A 20,433-nucleotide genomic window follows, 5' to 3' on the forward strand; every position below is an offset into this window, starting at 1 on the left:
GCCGGGCTTTGACCGGAAGCTGTGGAGTCACTTCCGCCCTTATTAAACATGACCGACCTTCTGCCCTCACCCTCCGTCTTGTCTCGCCTTTTAGGCTGTGATTGGTCGTGACGAGACTCGGAAGTGTCTCCGAATCAGAGTCCCAGAGGAGGACACTCTAGCCTTGAGCGCTTGGTCGCTTTCTGTCCCACAATTTGGAGCGGGGAACCGGCGTTTTCCGGTCTTCCCTCGATGGTATCTTCGGATGGATAGAGGGGACCGCGCAAGGTATTATGGGACAGTGATGGCCGCGTTCGCGGTTTGGGTTTGGGTCTGTGAAGCTGTCTGAGTGAGGGGTGGTGGTGCCGGCGCCCCAGAATCTGGGACGGAAGGTTCTGAGAGGCGGGCTTGGTGAGGTGAGTGCCCCTTCTTCCTTCCTGGCCTGCCCTTCGCCAATCATGGCAGCTCCAAGCGGCGGATATGGGTCCTTCCTTCAGGTTCCAGCCCGGCTTTGCGAAGCCCCATCCCTGTCACCCAGCTTGCCTTTCTCACCGTAGGGATGCTGCGCCGGTGCGGCTGGCCGCATCCTTCCTCCTCGATCCGGTCAGATCCCGCTTCCTGGCGGGAGGTGCAGGGATGCTGCCCCGGGGCTCCCCCGCACGCTGCCTCAGGCCCCTGCATTAGCCCTCCCCGGCCGACGCCGCCACACGCCACACGCCGGGCGGCTGTGTCTTCTCGCCTCTCAGTGTGTCTTCACTAGGCGATCTCCTCTACTACAGTGTCGACTCCAGGAGGCGAGGAGTTTGGTCTGTTTTGTTCTCTGTTCTTTTCCTCTTGCCCAGAACAGCGACTGGCTCACAGAAGGCAGTCAGGGAAAAATTGTTGAATTAGTAAATCTAGTGTTTCTGAATTGTTTTTTTTTTTTTTTGTATTCTCTGTGGTTTCTTTGTCATTAATCATTCCCCAGAACCCAGCCCCTTAACTCCTGTTTGTTCTCAGCAGCTAATTAGGTCTCCTCAGATGCCTTGTCCTGGGCTGTTGATACCTTCCTTTGCTGTCTCTAGAAACGTGGGGCTTCCTGTTCTCCACGAATCAGTTTAAATTCATTCACCCATTTATTCATCAAATGTTTAATTTTGCCAGGCACTGGGTACAGCAACAGCAAGACAGACAAGGTTCTCTTTTTCACAGTATAGGACTTATTTTCGAGTTCACACTACTGGTGAGCAGAACATACATGTATTTACCTTCCTTTTTTTAAAAATTTATTTATTTATGATAGTCACACAGAGAGAGAGAGAGGCAGAGACATAGGCAGAGGGAGAAGCAGGCTCCATGCATGAGAGCCCGACGTGGGATTTGATCCCGGGTCTCCAGGATCGCGCCCTGGGCCAAAGGCAGGCGCTAAACTGCTGCGCCACCCAGGGATCCCTGTGTTTACCTTCCTATTTAGATTTCCTCACCTGCACACAGACGTCATCAATATGCAGGTCTCTCCCTCCTCTTCTACCTGATGGCATTTTCCAAGATGCAGCCCTCGTGTCCTTGTTTGTATTATGCGTCCAGTCTGTTTGGCGATATTTCCCTGTTAGAGCGGCGCCTGTTAATTAGAGCTGGGCAAAAACATTCTGGATTCTGGTGGTACCCTACACCTTAACAGTTCCTTTGCCTCACTGACTTGCTGAAAGGAGAATTATCCAGGCATGTGTGTTTATAAGTTGTTGGTGTGTAATGGGAGGTAAAGAGGAGTTTGTTACAAGTTGTGTGGGAAAATCTTACAATCGCCTTAATACTTTTCAGGAACACCATATCATTACCTAGTGTTTCTCATCAATATTTTTGGTGAACGTGGATTGTCTTTAAACAGATTTCAACTGCTGTGAGGTAATTCTTTTCTCCAAAACACAACTGGTCCCCAAAAAGTCTTTCATGTATGGATCACATGGTTGGTAGCCTTATACCCCAATGTGACTACTCTGCTGTATCTGTAGTTTAAAGGGAGAGAGAGGCAAAAGAACTCCGGTAGAAAAATGTTGAGCCCCAGCAGTTTATAGGAGCACAGCAAATAAAATAATGTAACACTTACCTTTATGTAACACTTTATGGTTACAGAGAGCTTTCACACACTTTTGTATTTGATTCTTAGGATACTTCCATGGAATAGATAAAGGAAAAAGTATTTCTATTTTTTCAAATATAGAAATTATGCCTAACCAAACACCAACTTATCTGCTTACAATCACAGAAGTAGAAAATGTCAAAAGCTTGCTCTCTAATTGAGGATTCTGACTTAAAATCTAGTGGTGTTTCCCCCTAGAATCCTTTTCCATATGCCGTCATGTTCTGATAAGTGCCCTTTAGTGAGGTCTGTTTTTGCCTGGATGATACCCTCTTGGATCCTGATATTTGGTGGATGAGAGAGAGAAAGAGAGAGAGAGTCTCTCTCTCTCTGTGTGTGTGTGTGTATTTCTGATGTGTGTAGGAGTGGGGATCAGGATCTTTTGAGATTGTCATTGACTTAATGGAAAGTTCTTGGCAAGAGATAGCTAAACAAAGCCTGGTCTTGATGGAGAGGTCACCCCCCTGAGTATACTTATAACTGTAGTTATCTTGGGATACGGTGGAGTCAAATCTTTTCTCCTTTTACATCCAGTACAAAATGGTTTGACTTTCTTCCACAGACATCCCAGAGCCTGTCATGGAGGACACCAGCGAGGATGCCTCAATCCATCGATTAGAAGGCACTGATCTGGACTCTCAGGTTGGCGGTCTTATTTGCAAGACCAAAAGTGCAGCCAGTGAGCAGCATGTCTTCAAGGCTCCTGCCCCCCGTCCTTCATTGCTGGGACTGGACTTGTTAGCTTCCCTGAAACGAAGGGAGCGAGAGGAGAAGGATGAAGGGGAGGACAAGAAGAAGTCCAGAATTTCTTCCTACAAGGACTGGGAAGAGAGCAAGGATGACCAGAGAGATGCTGAGGAGGAGGGTAGTGACCAAGCTGGCCGACATAGCCGAAAAGACAGGTAAAGGCTTTTAGATGGGTTGACCCAAAGGGAATGAGAGTGGAGGCCAGAAAATAACATCTCCTATTTATTTCTTTTTTCTTGTTGGACATGTAGATCTTTATGATATTATTATGATTCTATCATATTGAAGGTAGATAGGAATTGGTGTTTTCTTCAGGTTTGTCGGGGAACATTCAAAGGTGACTAAATAATAGAGGATGGGGGTTAGAAATGCTTTGGGTTGTTGCCATAAGTAAGCCTGCAGGGAGATAAAGTGGAAAAGGACAGGTCAGCCCACCGGAGGCCTGGGGGCAAGGTATTTCTCCTAAGGAAGGGTCTTTTACCAGCTGCCCTCCCTGTTTCAGACATTATCGATCTGCTCGGGTAGAGACTCCATCCCATCCTGGTGGTGTGAGTGAAGAGTTTTGGGAACGCAGTCGGCAGAGAGAGAGGGAGCGGCGGGAACATGGTGTCTATGCCTCGTCCAAAGAAGAAAAGGATCGGAAGAAAGAGAGATCACGGGATCGAGACTCTGACCGCAAGAGAGAGAGAGGTAACTGAGCAGAATAGTTTCTATAGCCTGTTAAGCATTTGAATGAACATGTCAGCCTCTTTTCCTGTTGCAGGAGTTTTTCCAATGCCCAATAATTAGGGAGCCCTATTGGTTTTGATTGTGTCAGGATTGGGAAAGCAGGCAGTTTAAGAGCTATTACTTGCAAAATAGCTGCTTTGCTTGAGTGCGTGATCCTCGTTTTATTATGAAAATTGGTGGTAAAGAGGATATTGGGTAATATGTATAAAAAAAAACAAAATTTACAGCAGTGTTGGTGATAGAGAAAGGACAGTGCTGTGGAGCAAAGCTAGACATAAAATCCAGTGCTGGCTTTGCTCAGTATTGTTTTAAGTTTTATAGTTTATAGGCTTGTAACTACTAAAAAGCTATTCACTGTAGACTTATAACTATTGTTTTTTGAATTCTTGCAGGAAAATAACTGTTACTGTGAGTTTGAAACTTTCTAGCCAGTAACTATTTTTTCCCATTGAAAGAATGGGGATATGTGAGTTTCAGGAGCCCATGGATCGCATTAGAGCAGTGCAGGTTGCACCTGTGAGTGAGTGGGAAGGCCTGTCCTTTCTCTAGGGTGAAGATGGGTGGAAGTTAGGTGGGGACACATATATCCTAAGCTCTGTGTGTGGCTCTTGACAGATGAGAGGGACAGAAGCAGACACAGCAGCAGATCAGAGCGGGATGGAGGGTCAGAGCGCAGCAGAAGAAATGAACCGGAGAGCCCGAGACACCGACCTAAAGGTAGATTGAGCCATTGCTTGTGATTTGTGAGGGGTTGAGTATGTAAAAGGCAGGGTGAGCGACTCCCGTCCGTAGGTGATTTGATGTGAATAGAGTCAGAATTGTTGATTCCACTATGAATTTCTGGAATACTTGGTTCTCAATCAGGTAGGAAGGCCCTGGACCCTTTGAGATGGATATGTTCCTCTAAACTGTTGGGCAGGTTGTTTGGCCAGTTTTCCAAATGGCAGGAAAGAATAAGGAGCTGGGGAAGAGTATTTGTTAAAATTAATTACTTATATTCAAGAGGACTATGTTTGCTGAGAGAAATTGCATATTTCTTAAAATGGTATAAACACACATTAAAACAAAAAAGAAAAATGTTATGAACACATGGAAACTGGACCATTAAAATCCAGGTATCTTTAAAAATTGTCCAAACCATCTTACTTGTTACAAATAGATACAAAGTTTATAAGTGGTGAAAGAAAGAAATTTGGGGAATTGACTTTTGGCTGATAGCTCCACAGCCCTGTCCTGGTTAAGTTAGATGTTTCCTCCTGGATGTGTTCTCTGGCTCCAGATGCAGCTACCCCTTCAAGGTCTACGTGGGAGGAAGAGGACAGTGGCTATGGCTTCTCAAGACGCTCGCAGTGGGAATCACCCTCACCAACTCCTTCCTATCGGGATTCTGACCGGAGCCATCGACAGTCCAGTCGAGATCGGGATAGGTGATGTTCTGGGCAGAACAGCTCAGTTTCTCTGGGTGATGACAAAGGGTGGATGTGTAGAGGGCAAAGGGATCTGGGCTGGGAGAGCAGATGGCAGCTGGGGAACATGTCTCCGCTTTAGTGACTGCTTAAGTGATGCTGGTTATACTGTTTCCCAGGTCTGTGAGGAGCAGGTACTCAGATGATACGCCTCTGCCAACCCCATCCTACAAATACAATGAGTGGGCCGATGACAGAAAACACCTGGGGTCCACGCCCCGTCTGTCTAGGGGCCGAGGTAAGGCAGGGTGGGAGGAGGAAGCAGGAAAGCAGGATGGCTTATCCTGGTGAGGCTGAGCAAAGCTGCACTTCTGGAGCTGTGCAACTTTGCAGGGCTGTTGATGGCCATAGGGGTAAGCTGGGGTCATTTGGACTGACCTGCTATGTGTTCTCCTTCAGGAAGACGTGAGGATGGCGAAGAAGGAATTTCATTTGACACAGAAGAGGAACGGCAACAATGGGAGGATGATCAAAGGGTAAAAACTTTACATCTTTGAGGGATTGAATGAGGGGTGGTGGCGTGGCACTCCATAGGTGAGTGGGTCATGAGTGACACTCCAGTGGAATTGGATTTTGACAACAGAGGTTAACACTGGACAGTGTTGGGAGGTGAGCCCTATTCGGTCCTGAAGCTCTGGAATCTCTTTACAGAGGCACAGGCTCCATGGTGAAACTTCTCACAGGATGCAGGGCCCACCTAACTTTTTTAGTTAAGTGCTGGTGCCACCACGTGGTACATGTAAGAAGTGCTGTCTGGAGGGGCTGCCATATAGTCAGTCTCCATAGTTCTCCTTTAGATGGCTCATCTGGGAGCAGGGTGGCCTTTTGCCAGCCTGTCTCACATGGATGGCCTCACCACACCAGTGACTTCTTACCAAACATCTCCTCTCTGGTCTTGTCTTTCACATAAACTCCATGTGTCCCTTGCTCTTGTTGCTTTGTCCCATGTGCTGCAGCAAGCCGACCGGGACTGGTACATGATGGATGAGGGATACGATGAATTCCACAATCCCCTGGCCTACTCCTCCGAGGATTATGTGAGAAGGCGGGAGCAGCACCTGCATAAACAGAAGCAAAAACGCATTTCGGCTCAGCGGAGGCAGATCAATGAGGTGGGCTGCCCACGGTAGTCGGAGTTGACTCAGTTGGAGTTGGGAGCACGTGGGAGAGACGCAGGCCTTGTGCACCTGGTGGCGGCACAGTTCGCCTCCCCGTCGCTGAAGTACTAGGTGTCGCTGTCCCTCTAGAGGCAGAGGAGGGGTGGGCATGGAACCTTTCAGTAGCTTAAGATAAAACTCCCTGACTCATAACTTCTTTCATGCGCAGTCCTTCCTCGAGGGGTGCTGTGGATGGGAAGTGGTAGGGTGGGACCTGGCTCTGTGTTCTTTGTGCTTCTGAGTGGGGCTGGAGACACCACTTGTCCATGTGGAGGTTCTGACTCATGTAAAGGGCTGCTTCTTAGAAAAAACACTGCTGGTAACTGGGAAAGTGACTCTTCTTTCTAAGGAGCCGCAGGGCACAGAAGCCTGGGACATCTCCGCGGCGCCCCATGGCCCCTCTGTCAGGCCGTGATATGTGGACTTGCCTGGTGACCTTCCAGGATGCCTTTTGGTGGCAGTCTGAACGTGGCCTCCTGTTGTGTCCTCACAGGATAACGAGCGCTGGGAAACCAACCGCATGCTCACCAGCGGCGTGGTCCATCGGCTCGAGGTGGACGAGGACTTTGAGGAGGACAGCGCAGCCAAGGTGCATCTGATGGTGCATAACCTGGTTCCTCCCTTTCTGGATGGGCGTATCGTCTTCACCAAGCAGGTGAGGCTCCTGTGGCCTGAGAGAAGAAAGCTCAGGTGGAACTGAGGTGAGAAAAGAAGAATGAGAGGAGAAAAAAGGCTGCCGGGCTGATAGGATAGCAGTCGGTTCCGTTTACTGGGGCTGCTGTGAAGTGGACCTTCCTGTGGCGTTTAATGATTAGAAGGGATTTTCTCTTTTTCCTCAACCTCCTGCAGCCAGAGCCTGTGATTCCAGTCAAGGATGCCACTTCTGACCTGGCCATTATTGCTCGAAAAGGCAGCCAAACTGTGCGGAAGCACAGGGAGCAGAAGGAACGCAAAAAGGTTGGTTTCTTGTCATTTGGGGCTGAGGAGTCTCTCTCTCTCTTCCCCCCTCTCTCTTTCTTTCTTTTTTTTTTTTTTTTGTCTTTGTTTTTAGAAATTATATTAGATCTCACAGGTAGCGTTCCTGTTGGAAGTGAGGGGACACTTACAGAGCAAGAAACAGCTGTTGGAGGAGGGCGCGGTGTACCTCCGCCAGGGCCTTAGTGGTGACAACCGCAAGGCCTAATGCTTGGGGAGCTTGAGACGGAGGATGGGGAGCAGGCTCAGCGCCACTGCTGCCTTGTGGGAATTTGCCACCTGCTCGATGAAGCACCTTGTCAAGCGGGATTGATTTTCCATTGACCATAGTCGTGTTACACGATGGAGCCGCCTTAACTTTTCATTATTTTTTTTTCAGGCTCAACACAAGCACTGGGAGCTGGCTGGAACCAAACTGGGAGATATAATGGGTGTCAAGAAAGAGGAAGAGCCAGATAAAGCCCTGACAGAAGACGGTAAAGTGGACTATAGGTAGGATCTTGGTCAGCAGTGGGCTGGCTCCAAAGACTGGGGGCCTCCAGGATACTTGCTGGGGAACTGATAGGACTTGTGGCTCGTGACTAGGAAAATCATGTCGCTTTGGGTTTTCTGGTCCCTTCTGGTCCCTTCCTCCTGGTCTTTCTCTCCTCCCACCATCAGCTTTTCCTGGATACTATTCCTCCCACCACCACTGCCACTGCCACAGGACTGACCCCTGCCTGCTGGCATTAAAAGCCTCGCAGATGCTTCCCCCTGAAGTCTCCCGACAGTCCCAGCGGGACAGGTGCTCTCCTTCCCGTTTTCTGTGTGCGGAGGATGAGGCCGGGGAGGTGACGTAACTTGTTTGCAGTCACCCAGCTAATAAATGGTGGAGTGATGATGATGAGACCCAGACATCATAGCTTTGGGATCCAGTATCTTAGCCACGCTGCTGGAGTGCATTTCAGAGGTTCAGCATTGGGAGGTGGCCTTTGCCCCCTTAGATTTTAGTTTAAAGGAATGGCTTCTTTTAACAGTGGTTTGAAAACAGATCTTCCCTGTTCATTGAGGTATGTAAGCAGATGGTAGAGAACTGCTTATTGGGGTTCCCACATTTGGTAGCTGACTGGACTCAAATGTCCCTTGTGAGTGTCATCTTTGAACATTCTAAAGTCTCAGTGAACCGGCAACTGAGTGAATAATCCTCTGTACCCTGTGAGTAGTGACCCCCGTGAGAAGTTGGTACCACTGATTAGCCCTTGTTAGCTTATAGTTAACTTACCCCATTAGGCATTGATCATTAGCTAACCAGGAGTGATGGTAAAATTAGAAGTAGGACACCTGGCAGAGGGTGTGGTAGGTCTGACAGGGAGCGGGTCTCTTGGGAGAGAGGTGGGTGGCAGTCGTGTGGACCTTGGCTGTAGTGAACCGCTCTCTTTGCTCTGTGGGCTTGGGGAAATTACATGGTACTTTTGAGTGTAGGTGTGTGTTCATGTCCTTGCAGTAGAGGCTGTTGGTCAGTACTCAGTGGGAAGGTTTGTTCTCACAATCCTTTGAAAATGAAGCTATACAGACTCTGCCCTCCTACCAGGAGGAAAGAGTAGAGGTCTGAGCCTGGTCAGGACTGTGCAGCCTCAACGGCTCCTTTTAGCCCTTCACACTTTGTGCTGAAATTGCTCAGCGGTGTTCTGTACAAGATAATGACCTGGTGATTTCAGCTCCTCTCTGGTCGAGCTCTTTAGGGCCGAGAATTGGCCCATTTCCTAATCTGAACTTCTCTGAGTCATACTTGGCGTGGATGATGGATTCTCCGACAGGATGTCTGGTCCCTTAGGCCAGAGGAGATGAGCATCTCAGATTACCTGGCTGCTCCGATGTCTCAAAGATTTCTTGCATCTTATTGAGGTAGTTCTCGTTCATTTTTTTTTTTTTTAAGATTTTATTTATTTATTCATGAGAGACACAGAGAGAGAGGCAGGCAGAGACACAGGCAGAGGGAGAAGCAGGCCCCATGCAGGGAGCCCGATGTGGGACTTGATCCCGGGTCTCCAGGATCACGCCCTGGGCTGAAGGCAGTGCTAAACCTCTGAGCTGCTGAGCCACCCGGGGTGCCCTGTAGTTCTTATTCTTGGGTGTGGGAAGAGCAATGGGGGAAATTGTGCATGGTGCTTACTTAGGCTGCTGTGTGTTCTCAGGACAGAGCAGAAGTTTGCAGATCACATGAAGAAAAAGAGTGAAGCCAGCAGCGAATTTGCCAAAAAGAAGTCAATTCTGGAGCAGAGACAGTACCTGCCCATCTTTGCTGTGCAGCAAGAACTACTCACTATTATCAGGTAATTCCTTCCCAGGGCCTGGGAGTTCCACTATTGAATCGGTGTCCCCTTTGTCCCTTGTGTTTACTCAGTAGCTCTTTTTCTTTGGGACATTGCATCTGATGGAGAAAGCAAAGAATTTTTTCTTAACTAATATGGGTTGCATGTGATGGAGAAAGGAAAAAAAAAATTTCTTGTCTGATACAGGTACCCTGGGCTACTTTGCATGAAGCAGGCAAGGCAGCCTTGCTTTATTCTAGTTCACTTGTTTAACCCCCACCATCTTCTAGACTTTGTAGGAGGTGTCTCAGTTCTGGGCTGTTTTCCCAGGGAAATCCACCTTTCTAAGCAGGCGTGCTCCTCAGAGAGCCAGATGTGGGCGTATGAAGTGGCCCTATCTTCCCAGAGGCTCCCAGGTGACTCACTCAGCCCAATTTGTGCTTCATCTTCTCTCCTTTGTAGAGATAACAGCATTGTGATCGTAGTTGGAGAGACAGGAAGTGGGAAGACCACTCAGCTGACGCAGTACTTGCATGAAGATGGTTACACGGACTATGGTATGATCGGGTGCACCCAGCCTCGGCGTGTGGCTGCCATGTCTGTGGCCAAGAGAGTCAGTGAAGAGATGGGCGGAAACCTTGGTGAGGAGGTGAGTGGCCATGAGGGCCGAGCCCATGGCTTCCATCCATCTGAGGTGGTCTGCTAAGGCCCGGAACTGGGCGTGGTAGCAGTGAGCTGGGTTCGGGGCTGCTGAGCCATTTCTCTCTGACCTTCAGGTCGGTTATGCGATCCGCTTCGAAGACTGCACTTCAGAAAACACCTTGATCAAATACATGACTGATGGGATCTTGCTCCGGGAGTCCCTCCGGGAAGCAGACCTGGATCACTACAGCGCCGTCATCATGGATGAGGCCCACGAGCGCTCCCTCAACACTGATGTGCTCTTTGGGCTGCTCCGGGAGGTGAGGGCCGGGGTACGGTCCATCTGTGCGTGCGGGGCTTTGACTGGTGCCCTGTTGCTGTTTAGTGACTGAGGTGGTCTAGGTGGGCTGCGTTCCAGGCTGGGGAAGCCGAGGGGGTCTCCGACAGGCCGGAGTGTGCCTGGAGGCTTCCAGCTTGCCAGGTCCAGGCCTGGTGGTGTAGTTTGCTTTCTTCTTGCTTGTGGTCTCTTGGCTATGGCTCCCTGGCTTCAGGCTTCGGGATTCTTTTTTTTTTTTTTTTTTTTTTTGAAAGTCGACATATGTATTTGTTTATTCACAATGTATTCACAGTAGGGGCATGATTTTGAGCTAGTAATTAAGCTTTAGTCTGGGTTCTTATATATATATAGTTTTTTTTAACGTTCAACTGTTTATTTTTTTTTTAGTTTTAAAATTTTTTTTATTTTGTTGAAGTTCAATTTGCCAATATACAGTATAACACCCAGTGCTCATCCCAACTTGGTTGGGTGAGGCTTCAGGATTCTTAAGGATCTAATGTGCCAGTCTGTCAGCTTCGGCCTCTGCTTCAGTGGGGAGTACTGATGAGATTGGGGGGTGGCCGCCAAGGGTTCCAAATCTATGGAGAAACCTTGGACTGACCTCTTCCCTTAGGTGGTGGCTCGGCGCTCAGACCTGAAGCTCATTGTCACGTCAGCCACTATGGATGCAGAGAAATTTGCTGCCTTTTTTGGGAATGTTCCCATCTTCCACATCCCTGGTCGTACCTTCCCTGTGGACATTCTCTTCAGCAAGGTACTAAGGCCTCCTTTTTTGAATCAGTCCTGATCTCTGATGAGAATCCAGCTGGAAGGAAAGCTGGGAAAAGTTTTGTGGGTACCATGGGGCAGATGGGGCAACCTGCAGCTCTAGGGCTCAGATAAAGAGCTGTACTCTGGGGGGAGGTTTTATTGGAGCAGAGGTGCAGGGTCCAGGGAGGGCAGGCAGGCCCATCTATAGCTCTGAACTATAAGGCTGACCTCCTTTAGCCCCACACCAGTGACTGGCCACCGGTCCCAAAGGGGTGCTGGCCCACATTTCCCTTGACACTTGCCTCTGACCATGTCCCTGGCTGGTGTTGCAGACTCCGCAGGAGGATTACGTGGAGGCCGCAGTGAAGCAGTCCTTACAGGTGCACCTTTCAGGGGCCCCCGGGGACATCCTTATCTTCATGCCTGGCCAAGAGGACATTGAGGTGCGTGCCTCAGTCACGACTGTGATGAATGGGTAGTATCCTGCATATGAGGGGCTCTGGTGTCTCATGGCTTCTCTCTGTGCCCTTAGGTAACCTCAGACCAGATTGTGGAACACCTGGAGGAACTGGAGAATGCACCTGCCTTGGCTGTGCTGCCCATCTACTCCCAGCTGCCATCTGACCTCCAGGCTAAAATCTTCCAGAAGGTATGACAACAAGAGTGTCTGTTTTGGGTCCCCACCTTTGGGTCTCTCTGGATTCTCCCAAGGGAGGATGAGAGAGACAAGGTGTTACTTTTCTGGCAAGGGGTGGGTGTGGTCTTTCCCTTGTGGAGTCTTTCCTACCTGAGAGCCTACAGCCTGCCCTCCTTGTACATCATGCCTGGCTCTAGGCTCCAGATGGCGTTCGGAAGTGTATCGTTGCCACCAACATTGCTGAGACATCTCTGACTGTTGACGGCATCATGTTTGTTATTGACTCTGGATATTGCAAATTAAAGGTAAAAGAAAACACAGGCACTAGGGCTGTGGACCTTCACCCAAAGCCAACTCAGTAGGTGGGAAGGCGGGCCCCGGGTCCTCAGCCTTTAAATGAGGGATGGACTCAGAAGTGGAGGTGGTATTTAAGAGGCTAACATTTGAGTGCTGATTTTGCCATGCACTTGATTGATTTAATCCTCGTGATAATGCTATGAAGTAGATGGTTTAATAACTCAATAGAGATCACAGAGCTCATATTTGTGGGGGAGATTTCTTAAGATTCCTGGCTTCAAAAGGGTGGCTGCCTGCATTCCTAAAACACTATGCTCTGTGATGTGTAGCAACCACGGCTTGTCTGTTTTTGTCTCAAGGCTGCCTCCCCCTTTAGCCCTTTCTCTCCATGACCAGCTCTGTACTGTCCCCTCCCAGGTCTTCAACCCCAGGATTGGCATGGATGCTCTACAGATCTACCCCATCAGCCAGGCCAATGCCAACCAGAGGTCGGGGCGAGCCGGCAGGACGGGCCCAGGTCAGTGTTTCAGGTAGGAGCCCTGTGCTAGCCTGCTTTCTGGGGCAGTACTGGGATTGCGGAGTGTGGAGCTGGGGCGGCGGGGACTGGACGGTGGTCCAGCAGAGGGAAGCTGGCCCTAGGGTCCCTGAGGCCGGGCACTAATGGCGGGCGGGACTGCCGCTCCTTGGTCTTCTCATCATAGGCTGCTGAGTGGAAGAAGTAGCCTTTCCAGGCAGCTCTGAGGTCTGGGGGGCAGTGGGTTTTAGGCAGACCTGTGTTGCACGTACGGGCCTTGGAACACAGCACACTTCCCTTCAGAGGATAGATCTGAACAAATTACACCGTTGGTTCTTTTACACTTCTGCAGTTTTCTCTTTGTTTCTGATTGTGAGAAATATTGATTACAGAAGTCACAAAAACACAGAAAAATAGAAAACAAAACCAAGCCATAATTCTAGCCGCAGTCTCATTGGTTCCAGAAATGAAACAAACGTGTAGGAGATTCCAGCAGAAGGGTGAATGAACTGGCAGGACTGAATTTTGAATAGGTGGAAATTCAGGATTCTTCTTCCTGGCAGGCTCTACACCCAGAGTGCCTACAAGAATGAGCTCCTGACTACCACAGTGCCTGAGATCCAGAGGACCAACCTGGCCAATGTGGTGCTGCTGCTCAAGTCCCTGGGCGTGCAGGACCTGCTGCAGTTCCACTTCATGGACCCGCCCCCTGAGGATAACATGCTCAACTCCATGTATCAGCTCTGGATCCTCGGGGCCCTGGACAACACAGGTGCTGAGGCCCTGGGAGCCAGGCAGGGCCTCAGGGCCTCTGGGCCTCTGGTGATGGGGTTTTCTCTTTCTTTTTTTTAATTTTTTTTAATTTATTTTTTATTTATTTATTTATGATAGTCACAGAGAGAGAGAGAGAGGCAGAGACACAGGCGGAGGGAGAAGCAGGCTCCATGCACCGGGAGCCTGATGTGGGATTCGATCCCGGGTCTCCAGGATCGCGCCCTGGGCCAAAGGCAGGCGCCAAACCGCTGCGCCACCCAGGGATCCCGGGTTTTCTCTTTCTTGACTTCACTGTGTCCACTCAGCATTTCAACTGGCTCCTCTCCCAGGTGGTCTGACCTCGACTGGGCGGCTTATGGTGGAGTTCCCGCTGGACCCAGCCCTGTCCAAGATGCTCATCGTGTCCTGTGACATGGGCTGCAGCTCTGAGATCCTGCTCATTGTTTCCATGCTGTCTGTGCCAGCCATCTTCTACAGGCCCAAGGTGGGGACGGGGTGTCCTGTGCTTCTGTCTTCCCAGAAGCCACAGGGCAGTTTATGGGCCTGAGGCAGGATTAGAGGGGACTAGTACCTTTCTTTAAAATGGGATAGAGGGACAAGGGTCCAAGTTTCCAGAGAATAATACTGCTGATTTCTGTTGAGCAGGTTGGGGTAAGGGAAAGCATGGGCTAGATCAGTGGTTCTCAGAGACCAATTGGAAAATTTTATCTTTTTTTATCTTCTAGTATGTTGTGCCTGAGCTCTCCTGTTTTAGAGTAAATACTTCATTATAGGCTGTATTATTTTCCCTGTATTGTCAGGGCCACATATCAACATGTTTGAAGTCGTGTGTGCAGATAGCTGACAGTGGGAGAGCCTCCAGGGTCTTCTCGGTGGGCCTGGACTCCCTGTGCAGAGAGTAAAGGTCCTTTTTCCTTCCCAGGGCCGAGAAGAGGAAAGTGATCAAATCCGGGAGAAGTTTGCTGTCCCTGAGAGTGATCATTTGACCTACCTGAACGTCTACCTGCAGTGGAAAAATAATAATTACTCCACCATCTGGTGTAACGATCATTTCATCCATGCCAAGGCCATGCGGAAGGTGGGGGCAGGAGCTCAGATAAGCAGGATATTGGGGTGAGGGGGTGGTAGGGAGGAGGAGGAGGGCTCCATCCTTTCCTGCCCTGTGTCCTGCTCTAGGTCCGGGAGGTGCGAGCTCAGCTCAAGGACATCATGGTGCAGCAGCGGATGAGCCTGGCCTCGTGCGGCACGGACTGGGACATCGTCAGGAAGTGTATCTGTGCTGCCTATTTCCACCAGGCAGCCAAGCTCAAGGTGAGCCAGAGAAGCCTGATAACTGTATGAGAACAAAGTTCTTTCTCATTGCACGGTCCTGCAGATCTGGGTTCCCCACCGAGGTCTGTGTCAACAAGGGGAGTGGCTGCCCAGATGAGCAGCATTTTCTTGGTGTGGCTACCTGTTCTGTCTCTTCCCTAGGGAATTGGGGAATATGTGAATATCCGGACAGGGATGCCCTGCCACTTGCACCCCACCAGCTCACTCTTTGGAATGGGCTACACCCCAGACTACATAGTATATCATGAGCTGGTCATGACCACCAAGGTGAGTCTTTTCTGACACAGTTGTGTGATGTAGGCGTCCCTGGCTGGGCCAGGCCTTTGGAACCTTTTGTTGCCTTCCAGTATGAGTTTTAAGCTTGGGAGATGAGGCTGCATGTGTTGCTTTGAGGGGAATTGAGAGATTGGTTTTCATTTGGGTTTGGGGGAAGCTTATACAGAGTTAACCTTTAGATGATAGTAGCCATGGCTGTGCCAGCAGGATTGTTTCCTACTTCCTGCCTGGGATAAGCAAGCCCTCTTGGTGTCATTAGAAGGGCTTTCTGAGGGGCTAGGCCTTTTCTCTTGGATACTAGGGGCATGTTTTTAAGTGTGGAGGAATTTGAATGGGAGAAAGGATTAGAATTCCAGTGTCTGGGGCTTGTGTTTGCCTTTTTCAAAGGGCTGGGGGTCAGATCCTTCTCACATAGGTCCTAATTGTGGAACTGCTATGGGAAGGACGGCCCAAGGCATGGCCCCTCTGTGACCACCACTTTGTGACCCTCTGCCTGCAGGAGTACATGCAGTGTGTGACCGCAGTGGATGGAGAATGGCTAGCAGAGCTGGGCCCCATGTTCTACAGTGTAAAACAGGCAGGAAAGTCTCGCCAGGTAAGGATCCTCCACTTTCCATGGAGGTTCTGCTTCCTGTGGGAGCCATTTTCCCTTCAACCTGGTATTGAAGACATGTCCTCATCTGACTCCTACCCTCCTTACTTCTCTCTCAAATACAAAAGCTGTGATTGAGCCAGATTGGTCTGTCAGAGTTCTCCCAACTACTCCAGTTGCTTGGCCTGCTGAGAGTTCGTGGTTTTTGTTTTTTTGTTTTTTTTTTTTAAGATTTTATTTACTTATTTAGAGTAAATAATTAGAGTAATTTCAAGCATGCTTCACACTGAGCATGGAACCCAGTGTGGGACTTGACCCCACAAGCCTGAGATCATGACCTGAGCTGAAATCAAGAGTCAGATGCTCAACCAACTAGCCACCCATGCCTTAAAAAAAAAAAAAAAAAAAAGCCTCATTGAAAAGTCCAAATATTCATAAAAGTGTAAAAAACAGTATAGGAAGCCATCATGAATTCATCACCTAATCTCCGTAATAATCAACATTTGGTCAGTCTTGTTGGGCTTATTCCAACCCCTCCACGCACTCATTTTTTTTCCTGGAAAGATTTTAAAGCATATTTCAGACATGTTATTTCACCAATAAATACTTGAGTAAGCATCTCTAAGAGAACTTAATTTGTTTTTAAAATGTAACCTTTATGCCATTATCACTTAACACATTTAATTCTTAATGTTATCTGAGTTTCTAGTCCTTATTCATATTTCTTCTTTCATTCCAAAGATAATTTTTTATGATTTGCTTGGATTAGGATCTAAACATTATAATTAGTTATAGGCGGTAAGTGTTTTATTCTAGAACATGCTCTGCATCCATTTTTTATTACAGCATTGATTAATTGGAGAAACCAGGTCACTTGTAGAATGCTTCATCTTCTGTATTTGACCAATTGCTTTTTCATGATGGTTTTTAACTTGTGCCTCTCCCCTGTGCTGTTTCTCTAAACTAGTAGTTAAACGCCTGATAGGATTCAGATTTAGCTGTTTTGGGCAAAGGTGCATAAATGCATGTGGTGTTGTGAACTTCCTTTTAGATCCTGTTAGGAAGCATGTCAGGTCTGGTGGTCCCACTTGGGAGGATGCTGAGATTGATCGGTGGTTCTGCGATCCCTCCAGTAGGAGTTCTCTAGCTGCTACTCCATCTCCTCACAGTCTGACTGTCCGTGGATGCCCAGAGCTGTTTAGGGTTGCAGAATGTTGCTGGGATTTTGCTTCTCCTCTTGTCCATACTCTCCACACTGGGCCCACACCCATCTCCCCTGGGTGTGTTCCTCCCAGCTAGGTGGTAATGTCTTCCTAATTTCCTGTCCTTCCCGGCATTGTGGTGAACTTGGTAAGAGAGTGAAAGTACTCACTGAATTGAGTGGAGTGCTGGGACCACAGGGTTAGGACTGAATCATGCAGTGTCTGTCTTGAATCAATAAGGAAAATAGGCTTCAGCCTCAAAAGAAAAGGCAGCCTTGGTTTAGGGGCAGGGAGCCATGTGGCCCTGGCTCTGGGAGCTGGCACAGTGAACACGTCACCCAGCTTACAGCAGGGGCATGGGTGCGGACAAGGCCTCCTCATCGGCCAGTCTCCAGTGGTCCCCAGTACCTCTATCTCTTTTCTAGGAGAACCGCCGACGGGCCAAAGAGGAAGCTTCTGCCATGGAGGAGGAGATGGCACTTGCTGAAGAGCAGCTGCGAGCCCGACGGCAGGAGCAGGAAAAGCGCAGCCCTCTGGGCAGTGTCAGGTGAGCTTCGGCCTCAGGACCCTGGCTGGGATGGAGTCTGTCCATGGGAGGCTCTGGGAACCAACCCGATAGACCAAGCAAGTCCCGATGCAAGGTTGTGACCCAAGAGAAGTAGAGTCTGTAGGGCCGAATTCGTGATGGAAGTTGACTGGTCCCACGTGGAGGCTTGGGAGAAGTTCCAGACACACTCTCAAGGCTGGTGATACATCTGCAACTCTTGGTCATTGTCATGTACTGAGGCCTGTGGTGGGCCGGAAAAGTTACAGCTTTTCTGACAAACGAGGACTTAGAACTCACGGTGGAGCCTTGGAGCCTTGGACTTGTGTGTGTCTGCTGGAGTTCTGAGTTAGAGCCACCTTCAGGTGAAGGGCACGGTTCTCCACAAGACTGTGTGCACTTCAGACACCAGCTCAAAGTGTGTGTGTGCGTGGGGGGGTGTCAAAGGTCACTCTCACTTCTGACCAATTTGCTACAAGTTTGGGGATCCCCAAAATAGACTCCCCTACATTCGATATTTTGCTATAATAACTCACAGAACTCGGGAAGGAACTATATTTACGATTATAGTTTTATTATAGCAAAAGGATACAAATCAGAACCAGTTCAAGGAAGAGATGCAGAGATAGAGGTCTGGGACAGTCCCAGATGTGAAGCTTCCATTGTCCTTAGGGCCACATTAGTCTCCTGGCATACTGATGTGTGATGTATGGACAGGGCATTGCCAACCAGGGAAGCGTCCATGTCCAGAATTTTGTTGGGGTTTCATTCATGGGCATTCATTCATGAATGGTTGGGTAAGCATCCATGTGATTGACCCGGTCTCCAGCCTCCTTTCCACAGAGGGTGAGCTGATATCATAGGGCTCAAAGTATAGCTCTCATCCTGGATCATCTCATTAGGAGAAATGATCAGATGTGGTCTGAGGGCCCACCATGAGTAACAGAGACATTTAGTCCCTTGGGAAATCCCAGGGGTGTAGAGATTACCTCTCAAGACCTCGAGACAAAGGTCAGCTAGATTCTTTATTACATAGATGGAGTGGCAGCCTGGGAGGTGGCTGGAAGGCTACCTCTATGGCTCACCTATGAGGTATGGAAGGAATTGTTAAAAAATCTACCTTCTAGCAGTCCTTGCTGGATATCAGAATGAGGTAATATTTTATTCTGTTCCCCATCACAAATGAAGAAGGCAGTGGGGGTGGAAATGTGCTGGAGAAGACCCTTCAGGCCCGAAGCCTGCTCCCACACCAGTTAGAAGCCTCAGGGCCTCGGGCTCCTTATCTTACTGTGCATCCTGGTTGGAGCGAGCAGCAGCATGATTCCTCATCCCTCTTTCCGTGTCTCCAGGTCTACAAAGATCTACACTCCAGGCCGGAAGGAGCAAGGGGAACCCATGACGCCTCGCCGCACACCAGCCCGCTTTGGGCTCTGAGCTGAGGCTTTTCCTGCAGAGAAAGTCCTGAGCCTTGTGGCTAGAGCGCCCCGGGCCTGCACAAAACCCTTTCATCTGTGTGCTTTCATCCGTGTACATCCTGGCCCCTGGGGGAAGCCCCTGCAGGGGCCAACTCTGCCGCGGAGGGAGGAGGAGTTCCTCAGTGCCTGCCTGGGCTGCAGAGCAGCTGAGCTGCCGGGGCAGCAGGAGGGGGCCGGACCCATTGTATTCAAATAAACCATTCCTCGGACGCTTGGTGTACAAATGACTTGGCTGTGACTATGGTTTTTTAAATTCTGTGTAAAGCAGCAAAATAGATCTAGAGGGAATTGTAATTTGGTTATAATTCAGGATTTGGAAATAAATTTATTGTTTGTAAAATGTTATTGCATTTCAGACTGTTCCTTTTTCCCTCACTGCCCTAAATCACATAATAAACAAGAAGATGGGCAGGACTCTGACTTTCTTTGGGATGATCTAAAACCTCAGCTCTCCTTATTTCTATTCTCCAGGTAGTGGCTCTCCCAGGGGGGCTGGCCGGTGGGACAGCTGACGGAAGGATGATGGCCTGGGGCACTGGGCAGGCCAAACTCCTAGGGTGCTTTGCTGTTCTAAGGCTGGTGGGCGGGGGAGGCTGGCGATGGCCAAGTGGCAGGGAAGTGAGCACCCATGCACCCTCTGCCATTCCCCAGGGGTGGGTTGGGTGCTCTACTGCTCAGAATAGAAGTTTCCACTTGGCATGTGCGTTGGCACATAAACAGTATAAAATACTGCTTGCTCATTTTCACATAAAAAATGATCCTTGGGGGATCCCTGGGTGGCTCAGTGGTTTGGCGCCTGCCTTTGACCCAGGGTGCGATCCTGGAGTCCCGGGATCGAGTCCGGCGTCAGGCTCCGGCATGGAGCCTGCTTCTCCCTCCTCCTGTATCTCTGCCTCTCTATGTCTATCATAAATAAATAAATAAATCTTTAAAAAAAAAAAAAGATCCTTGCACAGGAATCCCTAGCCTTTGCTCTTGTTAAGCAGCCTGTATCTGCTGAGATGGCTTTGTGGGTATGTGGCCCTTTGCATCACACATGGCCCTTGCTCTGACCCTCAGGTGGGGCTCCTGCCAGGTGTGCTGGTTGCAGGGTTCTGTGCTGGGGCTGAGTCACGGGTGGCCTGGCCTGGGTCTCCGAAGCACCTTCTCCCCAGCCAGCAGCCCTCAGCCCCAGCCTCTTGGCTCAGGCCACCATTACTTCTATTCCCTTTCTCACTTTTTTCCTCGGATGTGGTTTTAAAATTTAAGTCAGTTTTATGGAGGAGTTTGGAAGCCTGGCTTTGCCAGCCAACACCAGCTACCACTTCTACTTGCGTTCTCTTTACCTCTAACTGCCTTTATTGGGAATTCAGGTAGAAACTGCCTTTTCAGGGCTCTGGAGTGAAGAGAGGGCATCCGGAGGCTCATCTGGGAAGGCTTCTAGTCTTGACACCAGGTTGACGGGCTAGCAGAAGGTGTCGACCTGCTCTGTGGAAAGAAGTAAGCTGGGCATGTGATTTATGTACAGCCATGGGCTAGGGATGCAACCGAATGGGGCAAAAATTGAGCTTCCAGTGAATATGGCTCTGTTACTAACAGGCTGTGACCTTGGTCACGCA

The 20,433-nt window shown here is 49.3% G+C and overlaps 1 protein-coding gene across 2 annotated transcripts; it reads left to right on the top strand.

Annotated features, from left to right (window-relative positions):
- Window positions 1-94: 94 nt before the first annotated feature.
- DHX38 (DEAH-box helicase 38) lies at window positions 95-19,180 on the top strand. Of its 2 annotated transcripts, none has more exons than XM_041771382.1 (27): window positions 95-267; window positions 2,661-3,000; window positions 3,348-3,535; window positions 4,190-4,291; window positions 4,854-5,001; window positions 5,160-5,278; window positions 5,440-5,516; window positions 5,997-6,152; window positions 6,691-6,852; window positions 7,047-7,154; window positions 7,552-7,664; window positions 9,347-9,484; window positions 9,926-10,112; window positions 10,240-10,425; window positions 11,056-11,196; window positions 11,525-11,635; window positions 11,725-11,841; window positions 12,027-12,134; window positions 12,544-12,656; window positions 13,204-13,412; window positions 13,744-13,898; window positions 14,337-14,492; window positions 14,591-14,725; window positions 14,888-15,013; window positions 15,522-15,617; window positions 17,242-17,363; window positions 18,710-19,180. In XM_041771382.1, exons 2-27 carry the CDS (start codon window positions 2,678-2,680, stop codon window positions 18,792-18,794), a joined length of 3,681 nt encoding a protein of 1,226 aa, XP_041627316.1. In that variant the 5' UTR covers window positions 95-267; window positions 2,661-2,677; the 3' UTR covers window positions 18,795-19,180. The 2 variants fall into 2 exon arrangements, with proteins under 2 accessions (XP_041627316.1, XP_041627314.1); XM_041771380.1 differs by lacking the exon at window positions 95-267 and adding an exon at window positions 278-395.
- The last annotated feature ends 1,253 nt before the right edge of the window (window positions 19,181-20,433 follow it).

The sequence above is a fragment of the Vulpes lagopus genome, chromosome 10 (assembly GCF_018345385.1).
Source record: "Vulpes lagopus strain Blue_001 chromosome 10, ASM1834538v1, whole genome shotgun sequence".
Lineage (NCBI taxonomy): Eukaryota > Metazoa > Chordata > Mammalia > Carnivora > Canidae > Vulpes > Vulpes lagopus.